General features: G+C 45.0%; 1 protein-coding gene across 2 annotated transcripts in view; it reads right to left on the minus strand.

Annotated features, from left to right (window-relative positions):
* LOC121287454 (probable phospholipid-transporting ATPase IIA) overlaps positions 1-17,837 on the minus strand; it is a 213,141-nt gene that overhangs the window by 143,074 nt on the left and 52,230 nt on the right. For both annotated transcript variants that reach the window (XM_041205352.1, XM_041205351.1), the window contains 2 exons: positions 15,541-15,649; positions 1,968-2,026 (listed from right to left, as the gene is read on the minus strand). In XM_041205352.1, the coding sequence (XP_041061286.1) occupies positions 1,968-2,026; positions 15,541-15,649 (168 nt within the window). The remainder of the gene's footprint in view (positions 1-1,967; positions 2,027-15,540; positions 15,650-17,837) is intronic.

The following is a 17,837-nucleotide window of genomic DNA, read 5'->3' on the forward strand; positions in this document are numbered from 1 at the left end:
ATGAACTTAGTACAATGTTAAAAACCCAGTTACACCTCCTTTGACGAGGTGTAACATGTTCATGGCTTTTACAGGGCAAATAATGGCATAACAGTGGAAGTTCTCATCATTTTAACTATTTCTAATCACTTGCATTCTGGAGGAACCTCAAGATCAGTCTCAGCATCATGTTCTAACATTAGTCATGTGTTTACTATGCAGTACCCTAACATGGGCCTTTTAGAAGTCCATTTATATTACACCAACTACACTACCCTTTCTATTGTTTTTTCAAATAATTCAGTGGGCCAGATTCCACAGTAGGTGGCAAATCAAAGGCACTCACCACTGACCACAAAGACCTTGTGAGCTTTGGAGTGTGAAATTCCCCTTCCCTGATGTCAGTTTGAATCTGGCACCAAGTCAAGGGGATCCCTCCAGGCACCCAGCAGCAGTGATGTTATCAAGCTGGGTAAGCAGCCAATCACACTGAAGTTTCCTCCCAGACAGCAAACCAGGAAACAAAATCCACTGAATTCCTTCACCACTTTAACTTTGTAGATAGTAAAATAAATGATTGGGACATGCACATGGGATTAAGGTAGAAGCTAAAATATCAAACATGCTTTAAGAAGAATTAAAGTGTGGATATTTTATCAACAAATATGAAGTTACAGGGCCGATGAGGGTGTTTGCCAGTAATTATTAACTCAGTACCCCATTCAAAACTCAATTGCACCTCATTCAACAGCTGCAACTTGTCCATTTCTCACCAGTTCAATGATTTCTAATTGTTTGCATTCTGGGGGAGCAATAGCAGCGCACCAACTGAATGAGCACAGGATCACTGACAACAACATCTAGATTTCAAAAACAGAATTACCTGGAAAAACTCAGCAGGTCTGGCAGCATCAGCAGAGAAGAAAAGAGTTGATGTTTCGAGTCCTCATGACCCTTCGACAGAACTAAGTAGAAACAGGAAAGGAGTGAAATATAAGCTGGTTTAAGGTGTGTGTGTGTGTGTGTGTGTGTGAGGGGCGGGGGCGTGGTGGGGTAGGTTGGGTGGGGGGAGAGAAGTGGAGGGGGGTGTGGTTGTAGGGACAAGAAAGCAGTGATAGAAGCAGATCATCAAAAGATGTCACAGATAACAGAACAAAAGAGCACATAGGTGTTGAAGTTGGTGATATATATCTAAACAAATGTGCTAATTAAGACTGGATGGTAGGGCACTCAAGGTATAGCTCTAGTGGGGGTGGGGGAGCATAAAAGATTTAAAAATATTTAAAAATAATGGAAATAGGTGGGAAAAAGAGAAATATCTATATAATTTATTGGAAAAAAAAATATTTTCTTAATTAGCACATTTGTTTAGATATATATCACCAACTTCAACACCTATGTGCTCTTTTGTTCTGTTATCGGTGACATCTTTTGATGATCTGCTTCTATCACTGCTTGCTTGTCCCTACAACCACACCCCCCCCCTCCACTTCTCTCCACCCACCCCCCCCCCCCCCACCTCAAAACATACACACACACCTTAAACCAGCTTATATTTCACTCCCTTCCTATTTCTACTTAGTTCTGTCGAAGGGTCATGAGGACTCAAAACATCAACTCTTTTCTTCTCCGCCGATGCTGCCAGACCTGCTGAGTGTTTTCAGGTAATTCTGTTTTTGTTTTGGATTTCCAGCATCCACAGTTTTTTGTTTTTAACATCTAGATTTCCATGTTTAACTCCACGCGTGGACTCCAGAAGCTCCTGTCAGTTCCAGAGGAGTCATAATGGCAGACACTGACATTTTCACCATCATCACTGTTACAAAACCAGGCAATAGATTGGCTAAGTATGATCTTCCATGTTGTGAACCATGCCAACTATTCTTTATTATATTTTTGGCTTCCAGATGTTTCTAATATCTTTCTTATAACATTACGACTCCATGTTAAAGAAATCTTTATTTTTAAATCCACATGTAAGTACAAACCTTATCGACAATAATCAAATCCCCCACTTGAATGTTCGAACTCTTGACAACCACAGTTCCTAGAGTGATAAAGGAAGAATACATTTTAGTACAACTTTATCAAAATCACAGGTTACAATGTATATTCTCAATAGGAGCCCCTACCTAGTTTGGGGCCAGGGGTGGCACCCTTCCTCCACTCCCAGTAAGCTCAACTGACAGTATAGATCAGGCGCTGGATTTGAGGGAGCAGAATCAGAGGGAGGTAGGTCTGGAATTGCCTGCTGCTAGCCGGTGTGCCACAGAGCTATTTGAAAAAGGCTGGTCGAAGGCAGGACTGCTGGCCACCCACAAAATACAGGTAGCCAATGAAACTAATTAAGGGGTTTATTAAGGCCCCTACCCCATGCCAAGCGAAACTTTACAGTCAGCAGGCTGGTCCCTTGTGGTGGTCAAAACGCGGGAAGTGAAAGGAGGCGGCCTCCCAGCAGTGGACCGGGGAGCCAGTGCTCCAGTGGGCATTTTAAACTGCTCCCCCGCAGTTGCCATACTGCAAAGGTGACAGCTGCAGCCACAGTGCATCTATGTAGATGGTTCCCTTCCACAAGTCCAGCCAAGCAGCCTTGTATGCTTTTAAAAAATGTTCAGGAGGCATCTCAAGACAGAGGTGCCCTCTCTCTTCTATGTACATTGGCAGCTTCCACCTCGGATGATGGGGCTGCCAATGTGACATTGCTAGAGGGCTTCTCATTGGCCCTCCAGCCTCAGGAGGCAGTTCTTCACTGGACAGCAAGCCCGCCTTCTGGCCACTAGTTCACTTAGTGCTGAAAAATCACACTAGGGGTCTACTTCTATCACAGGGTGGGGTCAGGACTTGGAAGTTCCCTAGAAATCAAGTTCCAGACACCAGAAGGAAAACCCCAGGAGTTTCCTTTGTCTCAGTGCCGCACCAGGTATTGCAGTTATCTATGGGCAATTGTTGGAAACCCACTATATTTTTCAAGAAAGGAAGGTATAGAAACTTTGCTCCTGCCCCACTCCCTAAGTAAAAGGTATGGAGTGGGAGAAAGTTCCATGGTGCAGAGTAGAGTTTTATGAGGTTCTGGGATAGCATTATGCGTGGACATTTTGACTTAATTCTGAAACAACATAAGAAAGTTTAGCAACAGTAGGTATTTCCATTAAGAGCACAAGAATAAAGTTGATAAAAATAGATAAACCACAACAGCTCAATAACTACACCACAATCCACCAAGCCTCAGAATGACAGTTCCAGCACATTTTATACCGGAGAGAGCAGTGTATTCTATCTGAACACAAGATGAAGCTTTAATGCTTTACAATTACTGTTGGCTTCTCATCAACATCTTCAATTTCAGAAACAGAAATAAATATGTGCATTAAACACTCAGTGACATAACGAGGAGAGTGGAATTTGAACACAATCCTGCAGGCCACAGCGGGCTAATAGTCGATCACTTTAACCGCTAGGCCATCTCGCAGCACCAAGACTCGAACCTGCAACCATCTGATAGCATCACATAATTCACCGTAGTCAGATGCCTTATCCATTAAGCCATTACTGCTGGCATCGCACTTCTGCACAGAAGATGCGCATTATGGCCATAACAGCCACCAATTATAACAATAAAGATCTATTAAAGGATGGTCCATTAGCCTTCATGAAATCAATTTCAAACATTCGAGAGGTACAGATAATTTTATTCATACTTTCTTTTGGGTGACATTCAGTTAATCAAAAGCTCATCAGGTGACAATGGTTAGTCAAGAGGGTAAATTCTCTCCGTTCTCTCCTTATTTTACTTCCAGATAATTTTCAAACCTCTGCCAGTGCTACTGAGTTGATCAACAGGAAGTGTGCAAGAGCAGATCAAGGAAAACACGTTTTCCATGTTGAGTCTCTCCTCAATAGCAATCTACATGTTTTAGAACCTTGCTGAGAACTATCCTTTTCAAGGACTGCAGCTACAAAAATCAGAAAATTAAACTAAAGTAATAGTTAAAAGTTATGATTACATGCAAAACAAAATGGCCCAAGTCACTGCCAGGTTTGCTGATCTCAACTAGTGTACTAAGTGGTCAAGGATTAGAAAGAAAAAAGAACTGTATCCTGATTTCTAGCTCCTGATTGTTAATTTGCAAGCCCTGCTGGAAGTGCCAGTGTGTGGACATTGGATGGGAACAGGTTGGGGCACAGTTGTAATGTTCTACACAGTCTAGGGGTTGTCAACATTTGATGTTGATGCCTGGGCATAAATAATGGCCACTTGTGAAACCTACAGGAAGACAACCAGCTCCAACAGTGCCAAAGAGGGGTCATTATCATTTGCGGAAGAGGTGAGGAAAGAATTAAATGTAAAACAAACTTGTTTACACATAATATTTGCATATCACAAAGCTACATTATAACAATGAATTTTTTTGACACTATTTTCAGTCTAAACAAAACAAAGTCTCCTTCAGTTGAGTGAAAATGAGAGGTTTTAACTGGCTCTTTTTCTCACACAGCATAGGGTACTAAGAATAAAAGGGATAACGGTCATATAATAACACAGAGATAACACGTCTATCAATGTAAGCATTTCTGGGTTCAGCACTGACCTTTCCAGTACATTTTGTTTTGGGGAAATTTTTGCAAGATGAGATGGGGTAGAACCAGCTACCATTAAGCCCAGCTGCAATAATAATCTGCAATGTATTACATTTATTACCAGGCAGGCAGCCAGTTCAGGAGGAAATTAGCAGAAATGACAAAGGTCACATTGGCTTTATTACTTAAAACACTTCATTTACATCTCCTGCAGGATGCACTTCTCATCACAGCTTCAGGTTAACAATAACCAGACCAGCTCACTGACAGTCCAGCAACAAGCTGCAACTGCTAACACTTCCACTTTGCACTTATAGTGTCATTAAACAGGAACCTATCATTATCTCTCACAGTGTGATTCAGGCCAAATGTTTCAGCACAGCAACTAACAGATCCAAATAATGATATACAAAATTATTTCCCTCTACCTTTCCAGAGGTTCCGAACAAATTTACTTATTCAGTCTCCACTATTTAACACCTGATCTATCAAGAGTCAGAGTGACAAGGGCAACATAAGATTTAACAAGAGTGTAACATAAGGCGCAGAATTTTCCATGCCTGTTGGCATCGGGCGTGCTCAGCAGCATGAATGGACAATATGGCAAGAAGGCCAAAAATCGGTTTCACGACATCGTGAAACCAGTTTGCATTCATTTGCTGTGCCCGTCAATAGCGGGCCATGTTTCCCGCTGTCGAACGTTGGGAACCTATTTGTAACACATCTGCATATCATTATAAGGCCAGCCCACCAGAATCATTCCTACACCCACGCTGAATTGTCCGCCCATGTTGGTGTGATTGCATGCCAATATGTTTCACAACAGCATATATAAGGAGTGCACTTGGGTTGAACCTTGAGGGGAACTCGGGAACGGGTACACAGTAACACGAGGGTTGCCTGTTGGACTTCAAGGTTGCGGTGGGGGTGGGGGATGTAAAGGCTGCCCTATGGTTGCGGTAACTTGGGGGGAAGGGGGCAAGGGCTGCCCTGTGGTTGAAGGTAGTGCTGAAGCATGTGCAGGCTTGTGGGGGTGGGGGGCGCACATTGACACGCTTGGAGTCGAGCTTCTAGCTTATTTGCCCACTCAAGCAATGCACAGGCATCAAAGTGCTGCCAGGTGCTCCAGAGCTTTTCACCATTCGGGCACAAACTGCAAACTAATGAGCATTTTAGTGGACTACAGAACAGTTGGATGACTGAGCATGTTGTACGATCTCCTTGCTAAAGCTGGCCACGGAGCAGTCACTGATGGAGATGCTCACAGCCCCTTGCAATGTCACCATCCCGGTTTGGACTGGTCTCCCCCATGGTTTAAGCTGATAATGCAGCCTTGCAGTGTGGGTTAGGAGAATGCCTGCACCTGAGCTTACAGCACAGCATGCAGTCCAATGGGCAAAGCTGCTGCCAATTGGTCAGGTGGAGGAGGGTGGAGGTGGGTGGGGTCTCGGGCAGCCATGCAGCGCACTAAACCCTGGCCATCCAAGTGGTGGCCAACACTCCCTGGGATATGTTATGGGGCCTTCAGACTTAAGCAGGAGAGTTTCTTAGAATATTCAAGCTAACCCACATGTCTTTCTCTTTCATCCTGCAGGGTAAGTACATTAGCAGCATGGAGCCTGGTCAACTAGCTGTATGCCACATGGCGTACAGGGAATGGAGACGAAGGAGAAGAGAGTGACGGAGGTGCCAGGCTATGCAGAGTTGGGTGCAGCACCTTCAGGAAGAAGGGGCAGATGGAGCTCCTGCACACACCACTGAAGAGCCGTCGCCTACCTGGACCCCGGGTCTACAGAAGCCACCTTTCATTCCTGCAACTGACCAAGAACCAGCGTCGCCTAAGACTACACATGTCTCGGGAACTGGCCGATCACATCTGCCATCTGCTGCTCGATTTGGTGTCACAGGGACAGGGGGGGCATGCACTGCCTGTGGCCATGAAAGTGACTACGGCGCTCAATTTTTATGCCAGTGGCTCTTTTTAGGGCTCCACAGGTGACCTCTGTGGGATATCACAAGCCTCTGCCCACAACTGCGTCCATGAGGTCACAGATGCCATCTTCACGAGGACACACAACTTTGTGCATTTCGCCCAGTACCAGGGAAACCAGGATGCAAGAGTGATTGGATTTGTCCAGATCTCGGGTTTCCCACAGGTGCAAGGTGCCTTCAACTGCACTCACCTAGCACTCAGATGTCCGTCGCAACACGCAGTCAACTATGTCAACCACAAGGGCTTCCATTTGCTGAATGTGCACCTAGTGTGCCACAAACACATCCTGCAGGTCTGTGCTTGGTTTCCAGGAAGTGTCCACAACTCTGACATTCTCAGATTCCTGACCTCTTCCAGGCTCCACAGAAGCTGCAGGGATGGCTCCTCGGAGACAAGGGTTACCCAGAGAGTACATGGCTGATGACACCCGTGCGACGGCCTCAGACTGCAGCACAGCAAAGGTATAATGAGGCTCATGCTGGAACTTGCGTTTTGGTGGAGCAAACCATCGAGATGCTGAAAATGAGGTTCCGGTGCCTAAGACCGGTTTGGTGGAGCCCTGTAATGTAGTCCATAAAGGGTATCATGCATCGTCATCACCTGCTGCACCGTTCACAACCTGGTGATGCAACGGGGAGAGGATGTGGCTGAGGAGCAGATCTCCTCCGATGAGGGGGACCTTGACAGTAATGAGGGTGAGGAGGTCCTCACATTGGCTAGATGAGGGAGGAATGCTCGAGAGGCCCTCATAGCTGCTACATTTGTGGAGGGTGATGATGATATGCAGTGAGGAGACACCCTAGATCTTCACATTGCATCTGTGGATGTTTGACTCCAGTCTGGCTTATGGCAGTGCACATACCCACTGTGATAAGGCTCCCGTCATGGAGATGCAAGACGTTGCTTGATTCCAGGAGGATGACGACAACATGCAGTGAGGACACTGATCCTTTGTCCACCTTCAACACCTGACCCCTTCAGGAGCAGACTGGTCTCAGGTGCTGAAGAGATGGGGAGCCAATCCACCTTAAAAGGTGCTGAGAGCATACAGAGAGAATGATAGAACTCTGTGACATCTGCTCATCACATTCTGGCTGCAATGGCAAGCATCATTGAGGTGCAGGCATCAGTAATGTGTCCAGGGAGTGTGAGGCCAAACCATCACTTGGGTCTGAAGGCTGTACAAAGCACAGGGAAGAGTTCCTGGAATGGGACACCTGGCTTATCTTGTGCAGGAAAGAAAGTTTCACATCTGAGACGAACACTGCTCATCAGAATAAGAAGCCATAGGCAGGGAGATATTCTTGGGAGTTTATTTACAATAGTGAACATTGTGTACAAGTGATTAACACCCATGCCCAAGCTGTGCATTTACAACTTCTTAACCTTCCTAACACTGGCACTACATCTTGGTGCTCCCTGGATATCCACAGTGAAGGTGGAGGCAGGCTGCTGACTGCTATGCCCTGTATGTGGTGACCTTGGCAGGCATCCTCAGAGGGCCAAGACCTGGAGGGAGATCTGTGTGGCAGTGGCGCCCTCCTCGGACTGTGGAGCTGGTGCCACTGGGGTCACAGAAAGAGGGGGTTCTCATTGTGAAAGTAAAGAGATAATTAGTGCATGGCAGCGGCCTGTGAAACAGGGAACATCATTCACAGCATGATTATTTGATAGATGTTGCACTGCTGGATCCTCACTTGGCAGAGCAACTTACCATTTTCCCGTATCCCATGAGATCTCACTTTCCTGGCCAGTCTGCCACAGGGGACCTTGTCAAATGCCTTACTGAAATCCACGTAGACAAGATTCACTGCACTACCCTCATCAATCCTCCTTGTTACTTCCTCAAAAAATTCTATTAAGTTAGTAAGACACAATCTTCCCCTAACAAAATCATACCAACTATCCTGGATCAATCTGTGCCTAAGCAACAGTTTATCCTGTCTCTTAGAATTGTTTCCAATAATTTCCCTGCCACCAAAGTCAGACTGATCGGCCTATAATTTTCTGGCCTATCCCTCGCACCCTTTTTAAATAATGGCACAACGTTCACAGACATCCAATCCTCTGGGACCTCACCTGTATCCAGTGAGGGTTGGAAAATGATCCTCAGAGCATCCGCTATTTCCTCTCTGGCTTCCTTCAACAGCCTGGGATATAATCCACGTGGTCCTGGCGATTTATCCACCTTCAAGGATGCCAATTCCTCCAGTACTTCCTCTCTCACTATGCTTATTGTATCTAATATTTCACACTCCTCTTTAACTAGAATGTCTGTATCATCCCTCTGCTTAGTGAAGATAAAGTACTCATTGTGAACCTTGCCCACATCTTCAACATCAACGCATAAGTTACCATGTACACTTCTTATAGGCCCTACCTTTTCCTTAGTTATTCTCTTGCTCTTAACGTACTAGTAAAACATTTTAGGATTTTCTTTGGCTTTACCTGCCAATATTTTTTCATATTCTCTCTTTGCTTTCCTAATTTCCATTTTTACTTCACCCTTGTACTTTCTATACTCCTCTAGGCTTTCTACAATATTAAATCTTTTCTGTCTGTCACAAGCTTTCTTTCTCTGCTTTATCGTGGCCTGTATGCTTCTGGATAACCAGGGGCCTCTAGATTTGGCAGTGCCACCCTTTTCTTTGTGAAGACATATCTACACTGTGCTCATAGAATCTTCCCTTTGAATGCCTCCCACTGATTTGACACAGTTTTTCCTTCTAATAGCTGTATCCAGTCCATTGTCGCTAGCCCACCTCTCAGTGTTGTAAAATTCATCTTCCCGCAATTTAGAACTAAAACTCCCATCTTTGTCCTTTTCCACAATGATGCTAAATCTAACTGTATTATGGTCACTGTCTCCAAAATGGTCCCCACTGCTACTTCATCCACTTGCCCAGTTTTATTTCCTAAGACTAAGTCAAGAATTGTGCCCCCTCTCGTTGGGCTTGTTATGTGCTGGCTAAAACAGTGCTTTTGAATGAAGTCCAAGAACTTTATACTCTCTGTGCCCTTCACATAGTTCATCCTAATTGATATTTAGGTAGTTGAAGTCCCCAATGATTACTGCCCTATTGTTTTTGCACTTGAAAATCTGTCTACATATTTATTCTTCTAACTCCTTTCTACTGTTTAGGAGTCTATAGTACATTCCTGGCAGTGTGGCTGCCCCTTTTTTATTTCTGAGCTCAACGCATATGGCCTCATTTGATACTTCATTTTGTATATCATCCCTCCTCACAGCTGCAATTGATTCTTTAACCAATAATGCTATACCCTCACCTTTTCTATCCTCCCCCTATCCTGCCTGAAAACTATAGCCAGGGATGGTGAGCTGCCATTTTTGCCCCTCCTTAACCCTCCGTTATAGCGATGATATCATTCTGCCATGTGTCTGTGCCCTCAGCTCATTAGCTTTATTTACTATACTCCTTGCATTTACATATATACCTTTTTAACACTGTCAAATTCCTGTGCAGTACATTTACTAACCTGTGCTTCTTCTGTCTTTCAGAGTCACTCACTAATTCTCCATCTCCCGTTCCTTCCTCTAAATTTGCCCTCAGGTTCCCAACGCCCTGCCAGTCTAGGTTAAACCCCCGCTAACAGTGCCAGAAAATCTCTCTGCGAGGATATTCATCCCAGGCCTGTTCAGGTGTAGACCATCCGAGTTTTACAGGTCCCACCTGCCCCAGAACCGGTCTGAATGCCTCAGAAATTTGATGCCCTCCCTCCTACAGCAGCTTTCCAGCCACGTGTTCAATCGCTCAATTCTCCTATTTCAATACTTGCTTGCATGTGGGACTGGGAGTAATCCTGAGATTATTGCTTTAGAGGTCCTGCTTTTCAATCTCCTTCCTGGCTCCCTAAAGTCTGCTTTCAGGACCCCATCCCATTTCCTACTTAAATAATGGTCGAGATCCTCGCCAACCAGCTGGGTGGTTCTGTTTTCAAAGTCCGTGAGGACCTTGATTTCAGGCATTCCCTCACTAGTCTGTGCCCTCTCCCTCTTGTGTCCAGCTTGTCTTACATGAATAGGGATGGAGCGAATGCAAGCAGGATGCCTGCCAGGCCGAATGGTAAGTATGCCTGGCATGTATGGGTGCTAAGTGATCCCATGAAGGTGTATGTGAGAGAGTGGATGGTGATGTCTCTTGAACTGGCAGTGAGTGAGATCCCAGTGGATGTGTGATGGGTTTGTGAGTGTGTGGCGTGAGTCTGATGAGAAGAATGACTTACCTGGTGGAGTGGAGGATATCATTCATCCTTTTTTGGCACTGGGTGGCAGTCCTCTTTTGCAGGGTATTGGTGCTGACCACTGCTGCCACCGCCTCCTAAGCCAGATTGGTGATGTTGCTGCCCATCTTGTGACCAGAGCAAACAGAGGGCATCACGGCAGGCCTCCACTGAGTCCAAAAAGCGCTCAAGGGACCCGTCAGAAAACCTGGGGGCTGCAGTCTTTTTTGCCTTTTGGGGCCATGTCTTCCATGCAGCAGTCCTGGGCTAGAAGCACTGAGAGGTGTGCACTTTATATATGGCAGCCAGTGTGAGGAAGCAGAAGGTGGTGGTGTGGTGGGCGAATGAGAGCCTGCCCGCCATGGAAATGGCGTGTTTCCTGGGAATGCATAAATAATGCGGCGGGATTGGGATGATATGACATGAGAAGCCACCATTGCAGCCAGTGGGTAAAATGTTGTTGTTCCTGCCCGTTACCGCACTTAGTGCAAATTTGGGGCAATTCTGCCCAAGGTATCATTTCAGTAATGTACTGTGCCAGAGTAGTAAATGCAAAGTTCAACCAGGGTTTTCAGCTGGGTCACCTTATCAAAATGAAATTCATGTTCATCGGGAAGGAGAACATTATTTTAACAAATAAAAGGATATTCCAGGAGTATTACTGAGCTATAGCCTGGGATTTAACACGTAGGCAGTGGCCCCACCCACAGCTGGAAACCCGGCCGGGAGGCAAGCCTGCCTCCATTGGCCCTAGAGGTCACAACTGGATTTTACGGTAGTCAGGCAATTGGTTCCCTGAGATTGTGGCTTCGCATTCCCCACCCCATAGGCAGGATGTCCTGCCTTCAATCATAAGGCCATTCTTCAAGGGTCAGCCATCCATGGGCGCCTCTCTCTCAAGCCTGCAGTCAGGTGCCCGAACAGGAGGAACAACCCCCCCTCCCTGTAGCCTGCATCAAGGCCGCCAGGTTCATCTGGTGGTCTCACCACTGGTCACTTAAGGACCTCAGTTTGCCCAAGGGTGAGCAGGCTGCCCACTACCTACCCCGCCAACAGAGGCGGTCCACCACCTACCCCACCAACAGAGGCGGTCCACCACCTACCCCGCCAACAGAGGCGGTCCACCACCTACCCCGCCAACAGAGGCAGGTCCACCACCTACCCTGCCAATAGAGGCAGGTCCACCACCTACCCTGCCAATAGAGGCAGGTAGACGATGGGCACAGCCCCCAACCACCATAACGCCCGAATTTAACCCCCCACCCATCCCATTCCAGATGGTGGGGGCATAAAATTCCAGCCACAGCATTTTTAAAATCATCCCTTTTATATGGTAAACTCTACAGTACAAAATGCAAACTACAGTTGATTTTGGAACACAGACATTTTTTACCTAGATAAACACATCTTTTTTGAAAGGTGGGCTAGTATTCCTAATAGCGTAGTGGCAGAAGGCAATGTCCGCTGTAGTACTGAAGTCATTCAGAACTAAAGCTCCCAGCTTCATCTGACAAATTTGCAGATATTGTCTCAGCTTCCACAAAGTAGCTTTACCATGCCACCCCATCATTGACTCAGTACTGTCAGACTGCTTGTTCAACACTCAATTCACATGAATTACAATTTCCACCAACTAAAGACTGGAAGAGTCAGCTTTTTCGGCCCCTACCATAAATGTATGCCCTTGCCACCAACTCCATCTGCCTCCTAGCTAGTGCCTTCGATGAATCAGGCTATTCACAAACTCAGCATCCTATTTGGCACTTAGCTGAGCTTCCAGCTAAGGGGAGGGTGTGGGTAAGAATCAGTCATGGTTCTCACTCCTGAATGTTTGTCAGCACTCACTATTTTGGCTTATGCTTGAAAAATGGCCACTTGGGCAAGATACTGAAGAGCATCCCATATATGTGGAAGTGTACACCAGCAACTGTCAGCAGCTTCAGGAGAGACGGGGAGAAAGTACCAAAAATATAATGGACTATTTGTTAATTCTAAAGCACTTTCATCTTTGAAGCCAAAAACATTTGGAATCTCAAGCAATGAATTGTGATCAATACCATTTTCTCAAGTAAGTGCTCAACCTGTATGATTCAAGCTCACACTCCAAACCCACCAAGAGAGAATCTAACCATCTCCTTGTGACATTCAACTGTATTACCATCGCTGAATTTCCCACCATCCCCAGAGTTACAAATGACCAGAAACTTAACTGGTTCTGCCATATAAACATTGTGGCTACAAGAGCAGGTCAGGGGCTCAGAATCATGCAGTGGGTAACTCCTGATTCCCCAAAGCCTGCCCACCATCTTCGAGGCACAAGCCAGGAGTGTGATGAAATGCTCTGTAATCACCTAGATGAATATAGCACCGATAAAACTCAAGAAACTCAACATCATCCAGGACAAAGTAGCCCACTTCATTGACACCTCATTCACAGCCTTAAACATTCACTCTTTCCACCACTAGTACACAGTAGCAGTTGGGTGTACCATCTAAGGGATGCAGTGCAGTAAGTCGCCAAGGCTCCTTCAATAGCATTTTCCAAACCTGTGACCTCTACCACCCAGAAGAACAAGGGCAATTCGCACATGGGAACACCACCACCTGCAATTTCCTCTCCAAACCACAGACTGTCCTGATTTGGAAACATATCACTGTTTCTTCACTGTCATGGGGTCAAAATCCTGGAACTCCCTCCTTTAGTTGCCCTCTGAAATGGTCTAGCAAGCCACTCAGTTTAAGAGCAATTAGGGATGAGCAACAAATGCTGGCCTTGCCAGCGACGCCCACATCTCAAGAAAGAATAAAGAAAAATAACAGCACCGAGGGAGTACCAACACCATATGGACTGCAGCAATTGATGAAGGCTGTCACCCAAAATAAAGGTCAAGTATTTTTCTCTGAATTTTCACATTTCTCAAGGTGCACAGTTTCTTGGTTACTATCTCACCAAATACGCATGCTTCATTTGAGCATAAATGATGAGTGTCACTCGGCCATTTAACTATCACAGCTATTCGATTCTTCAGTGTATCACATCTAGATACAATCCTGCTTTCAGCCAATATCCATACACTCCAGCAGGAGTCACTGAGCAGAAAGACTGGGCAATAAAGTCTAGTGGACTTTTCTCCTTCCTATCCAAGGAGTAGAGATTAATTGCAGAGCGCTGACTGTCATCCAACGGAGAGCTAACTCAGTGTAGACAAGAGCCAGAACTGAAACCTTCTGCTCTTTGTGGCTCAATTTCACATTGAGGAGTACATTTATAAAGTGATCAATCCAAAAAAGTCTTTGGGGGTTAGTTTTAACTTTGGGTGATGGTGTACAATGAACGATATTGAATTGGTTTCACATTATATTTCCAGATTTTTATTTCCATTGACTTTAACTGAAACAAAAAAATGAGAGAGATGTATAATAGGAGGGCAATTGGGTATTGTCCATTATACACTATCACTTGATGTTCCTATTACCCAACAGCCAATATAGTTGATTAACTAATCTACGGGATGCTTTACTTACCTCACTCCATGCTAATATACATACTTAACATAAACGATGGGATGTTCAGTAATTGTGTTGAACCAGCCATTTAAAATCATTTTAAATAAATTAATAGATACAAAAATACTCTTAGAAGAAAATATGATTTGAGTACTTAAACAGCCTTGTCATATGTCAGATATTCAGAGAACAATATCTTTGTTCCGTAACAATGATTTGGTGGGAAACTGGCCTAATCATACAAGGAATCGGTTTCAAACTCGAGGAAGCCAGAAACAGAAAGATACCTTACAGGATCGGTGCAGATTAGTAAAAGCAGATTGTGTTCAGTTCCCTAACCTAGTCTTGCACCCCATTTCAGATTGGATTAGTTCCACAACATTGAGATTTCATGGCACTGTTATGGCCATCTGTCAGGGTTAAACACAGCAGCCATCTCATAAAAAATGAAGTCAGCTCTGAGCCCTGTCAGCACTGTATATCTTTCAGTGTGTTTGGTCATTTGTTCATACTCTTAAACGTCTCCGCAGGTCTCAATCCACACACAGGATTCTTTCCATAGGTTATAGAAAAGAAGTGGGAATTCAATCAGAGCAGCAACAAACCATTTTATAAAACTCAAGAACAGAAATTGAGTCTCCAATTCCTACTGTGAGGTTCAGAACAAAGTTACTAATTCTGAAATTGATTCAATGATACTTCAAAGAAATTACTAACATGGTGTTTACAATGCATCAGCTGTGTGTGACTGGTAACATTTCAAATGTTTTAGTCTACATTTAATTCATCTATAAATATTTGGATCCTATATACTATAGACTTTTATTCTGCTGAGTGCTGATGAAGGATCTCAACATCATGTCACTATATATTTTTTACTGTGGGGTGGGGTGGGGTGGGGGGTGGGGGAGAGGGGAGGCAAAGGAGATTCCACATTTACTTAAAAATCTTCTATTAAAAAGAGATTTAAAGCAATAAACCTAAGCTAAGTCAGAACCTAACAGCAGTCTTTTTTTAACCAAACCACTTTTGGTATGCAAATGACAAATGCGTCATAAATCTCTAGGAGTGCTCCAAATGGGGGCTCTGTCACATCACTTGTATAGCACCGCAGAAACAGCACATATGCTCTCCCAGAACAGAGCCTTTGATTTTAAATGTTGTTCAATTTAGTTAAATCCTACTGTTTTAGCAGCTGGCAACAGGATACAAGAAGCAGGAGCAGGGCCCTAGGTGCTGACCTCTTACTGTGAGCTTGCTGTAGATCTGGGAGTTCACTTCTTTGTCTCGGACATAACATCGGATCTCCTCCACTGCCTCTCGAATGACTGTCACTGCCAAGACAAAACCCTGCAAGCCAAAAATAAAATGAAAGTCAATACTTGTAAGGCTGGTAAACAATTTCATCACCATGCTCTACCCTCACTAAACACAGTGCCAGGAGCTGGGCATTTAACAAATTGAAATGAGCTATCCAATATACTGATTGCCTCAGACCAACCTAAGGCAGTAAACGGCAGGTTCAGCAGCCTTCCAGGCTGGAGAGCTGTATTTTGAGAGCAGGTGTATCATTATTATTAGTGAAAATTGAATACATCAAACTGTACCTGATCAAGCACTGAGCTGTATTGTAACGAACCATTTCGCCTCTCTATTTTATGCATCTAAACTAAACATAGCTCTTCTTGGAGTGTTTAGGTTTTCAGAAGCCTCTCTAGAAAAACTGTTCTGAAAATCTTCTGATACCTTGTATCCATCCAGACTTAAGATCCCAAGGTTCAATTCCTGACATTTAATGATCTCAGCTGGTGCAGTAATGTGTTATCACTAGCCTCAGTACCCAAGGCAAGGGAGGTTTCCCATTCCTGTTTACTATCCAATGGCCTCTGCATGTTTGTGGAAATTGGGCAGGAACCATCAGGTTCAGCTGTGATGCTTTCCACAGTTGACTAACCTGCAAATTCTTACCACCTAGACTCACATAAAAAGGGGTCACTTGGATAAGGTGCTAAAGGGTTGCTGGCAACAATGGGCAAAATTTTCTCCCCAGTAGGGGGTTAGAGTGGGCAGATTCCCAACCGGGTGTGCCGCCATTTCACGTGGGCGGACCGATTAAGGCCCACCCAGTGTGACATCCGCCAGGAGTGCGCTCTTTCGCGCATGTACACGAAAGAGTGCACAGATCTCCCTAAGACTAAATGCTGCCTCAGGGAGAATGGCTCAGATTTTCAACTTTTAATAAAGGTGTTTAAACGTTTTCCCTGCTATGTCCCCTCATTTGACATTGACACATGAGTTGGGACATGTCCATAACTTTTATTTAAACCTTTCATTAAAATGTAAATACCCTCATGAAACCTCATCCCGCCAGCGGATGAGGTTTCATGTTTTTTTCACAAGCCCGCCTGGGCTCCCAGCCAGCCTTAAGGTTGGACGGCCAGGTCCATTATTGATCTGAATTGGTTTTGTAATGGCCTTAATAGGCCGTTGACAGGTCAACAGGCACGCATCTGACTCAAATGTGCATCTGACTCAACTGCGCATCTGACTCAACTGCGCCCCCGCCGACCTGAAAATGGAAATGATGCAGGATGATGTCGGGAGTTCCACCCGGTGTCACCCCGCGTCATTTTACGTGTCAGCGAGTGTGCCCCACCCCCACTCATCGACCGGAAGATTCTGCCCACTGAAATTGTACTTTGGTAATGAGCAGCACCATTTAGAGAGAAAGGTAGAGGAAGTAAAGAAAATTGGATGTGGAATAGACTCCCAAGAATATTTTAAAACAAAAGCAGCATGAACTTTCTGCCAACATCCTTGATTTTGATGAACAAACAAGAACAAGGAAAATCTTAGCAGAAGTAGCAGTTTGATGCTAGTGTGACAAAGGAACTGCAAGATCTTTCTTGGTTGATGAACGAAGATGGGTCAAATGGCCTTTTACATCTGTATCTGTGTGCACCAGCGATTTGGACACAGCATTTGGCTTCCCTGACCCTAAACTAAGGATGGGTAAAACCAACCAGAAATCTCACTGTAGAAGGTAAATGTGTGATGGACACCAGAGTCAGGTTTAGTTGTGATGCTCTCTTTCTTCATGAGGTGAATTGTTCCTATGGCGGGCGGGCTGGGTGACTCCGGGCAGGGGCGGGCACGGAGACAATCGCTGCCCATGATCAGCTGCACACCGCCATTTTACGTGGGCGAGCCAATTAAAGTCTATCTGTGCAGGTGGGGGGAGGAGGGAGAGTCGGGGCCTACACTCTTTCACGCATGTACGTGAAAGAGCACAGAAATCTCCCCCAGGCACAGAGCTGCCTCAGGGGGATTGAATAGGTTACAAAACTTCTTAATAAAAAGATGTATTTAAACGTCCCCTCATGTAACAATGTCACATGAGCTGGGACGTGTTTGTGAAGTTAAGAAAATTTACTTATTTACTTTATAAAAGCTTCAGGAAACCTCATCCCACCTATGAATGAGGTTTCCTGAAAAACACGAAGGCCGCTAGGGCTCTTCGCCTGCCGCCAACCTTAAG

The sequence above is a fragment of the Carcharodon carcharias genome, chromosome 14 (assembly GCF_017639515.1).
Source record: "Carcharodon carcharias isolate sCarCar2 chromosome 14, sCarCar2.pri, whole genome shotgun sequence".
Taxonomy (NCBI): domain Eukaryota; kingdom Metazoa; phylum Chordata; class Chondrichthyes; order Lamniformes; family Lamnidae; genus Carcharodon; species Carcharodon carcharias.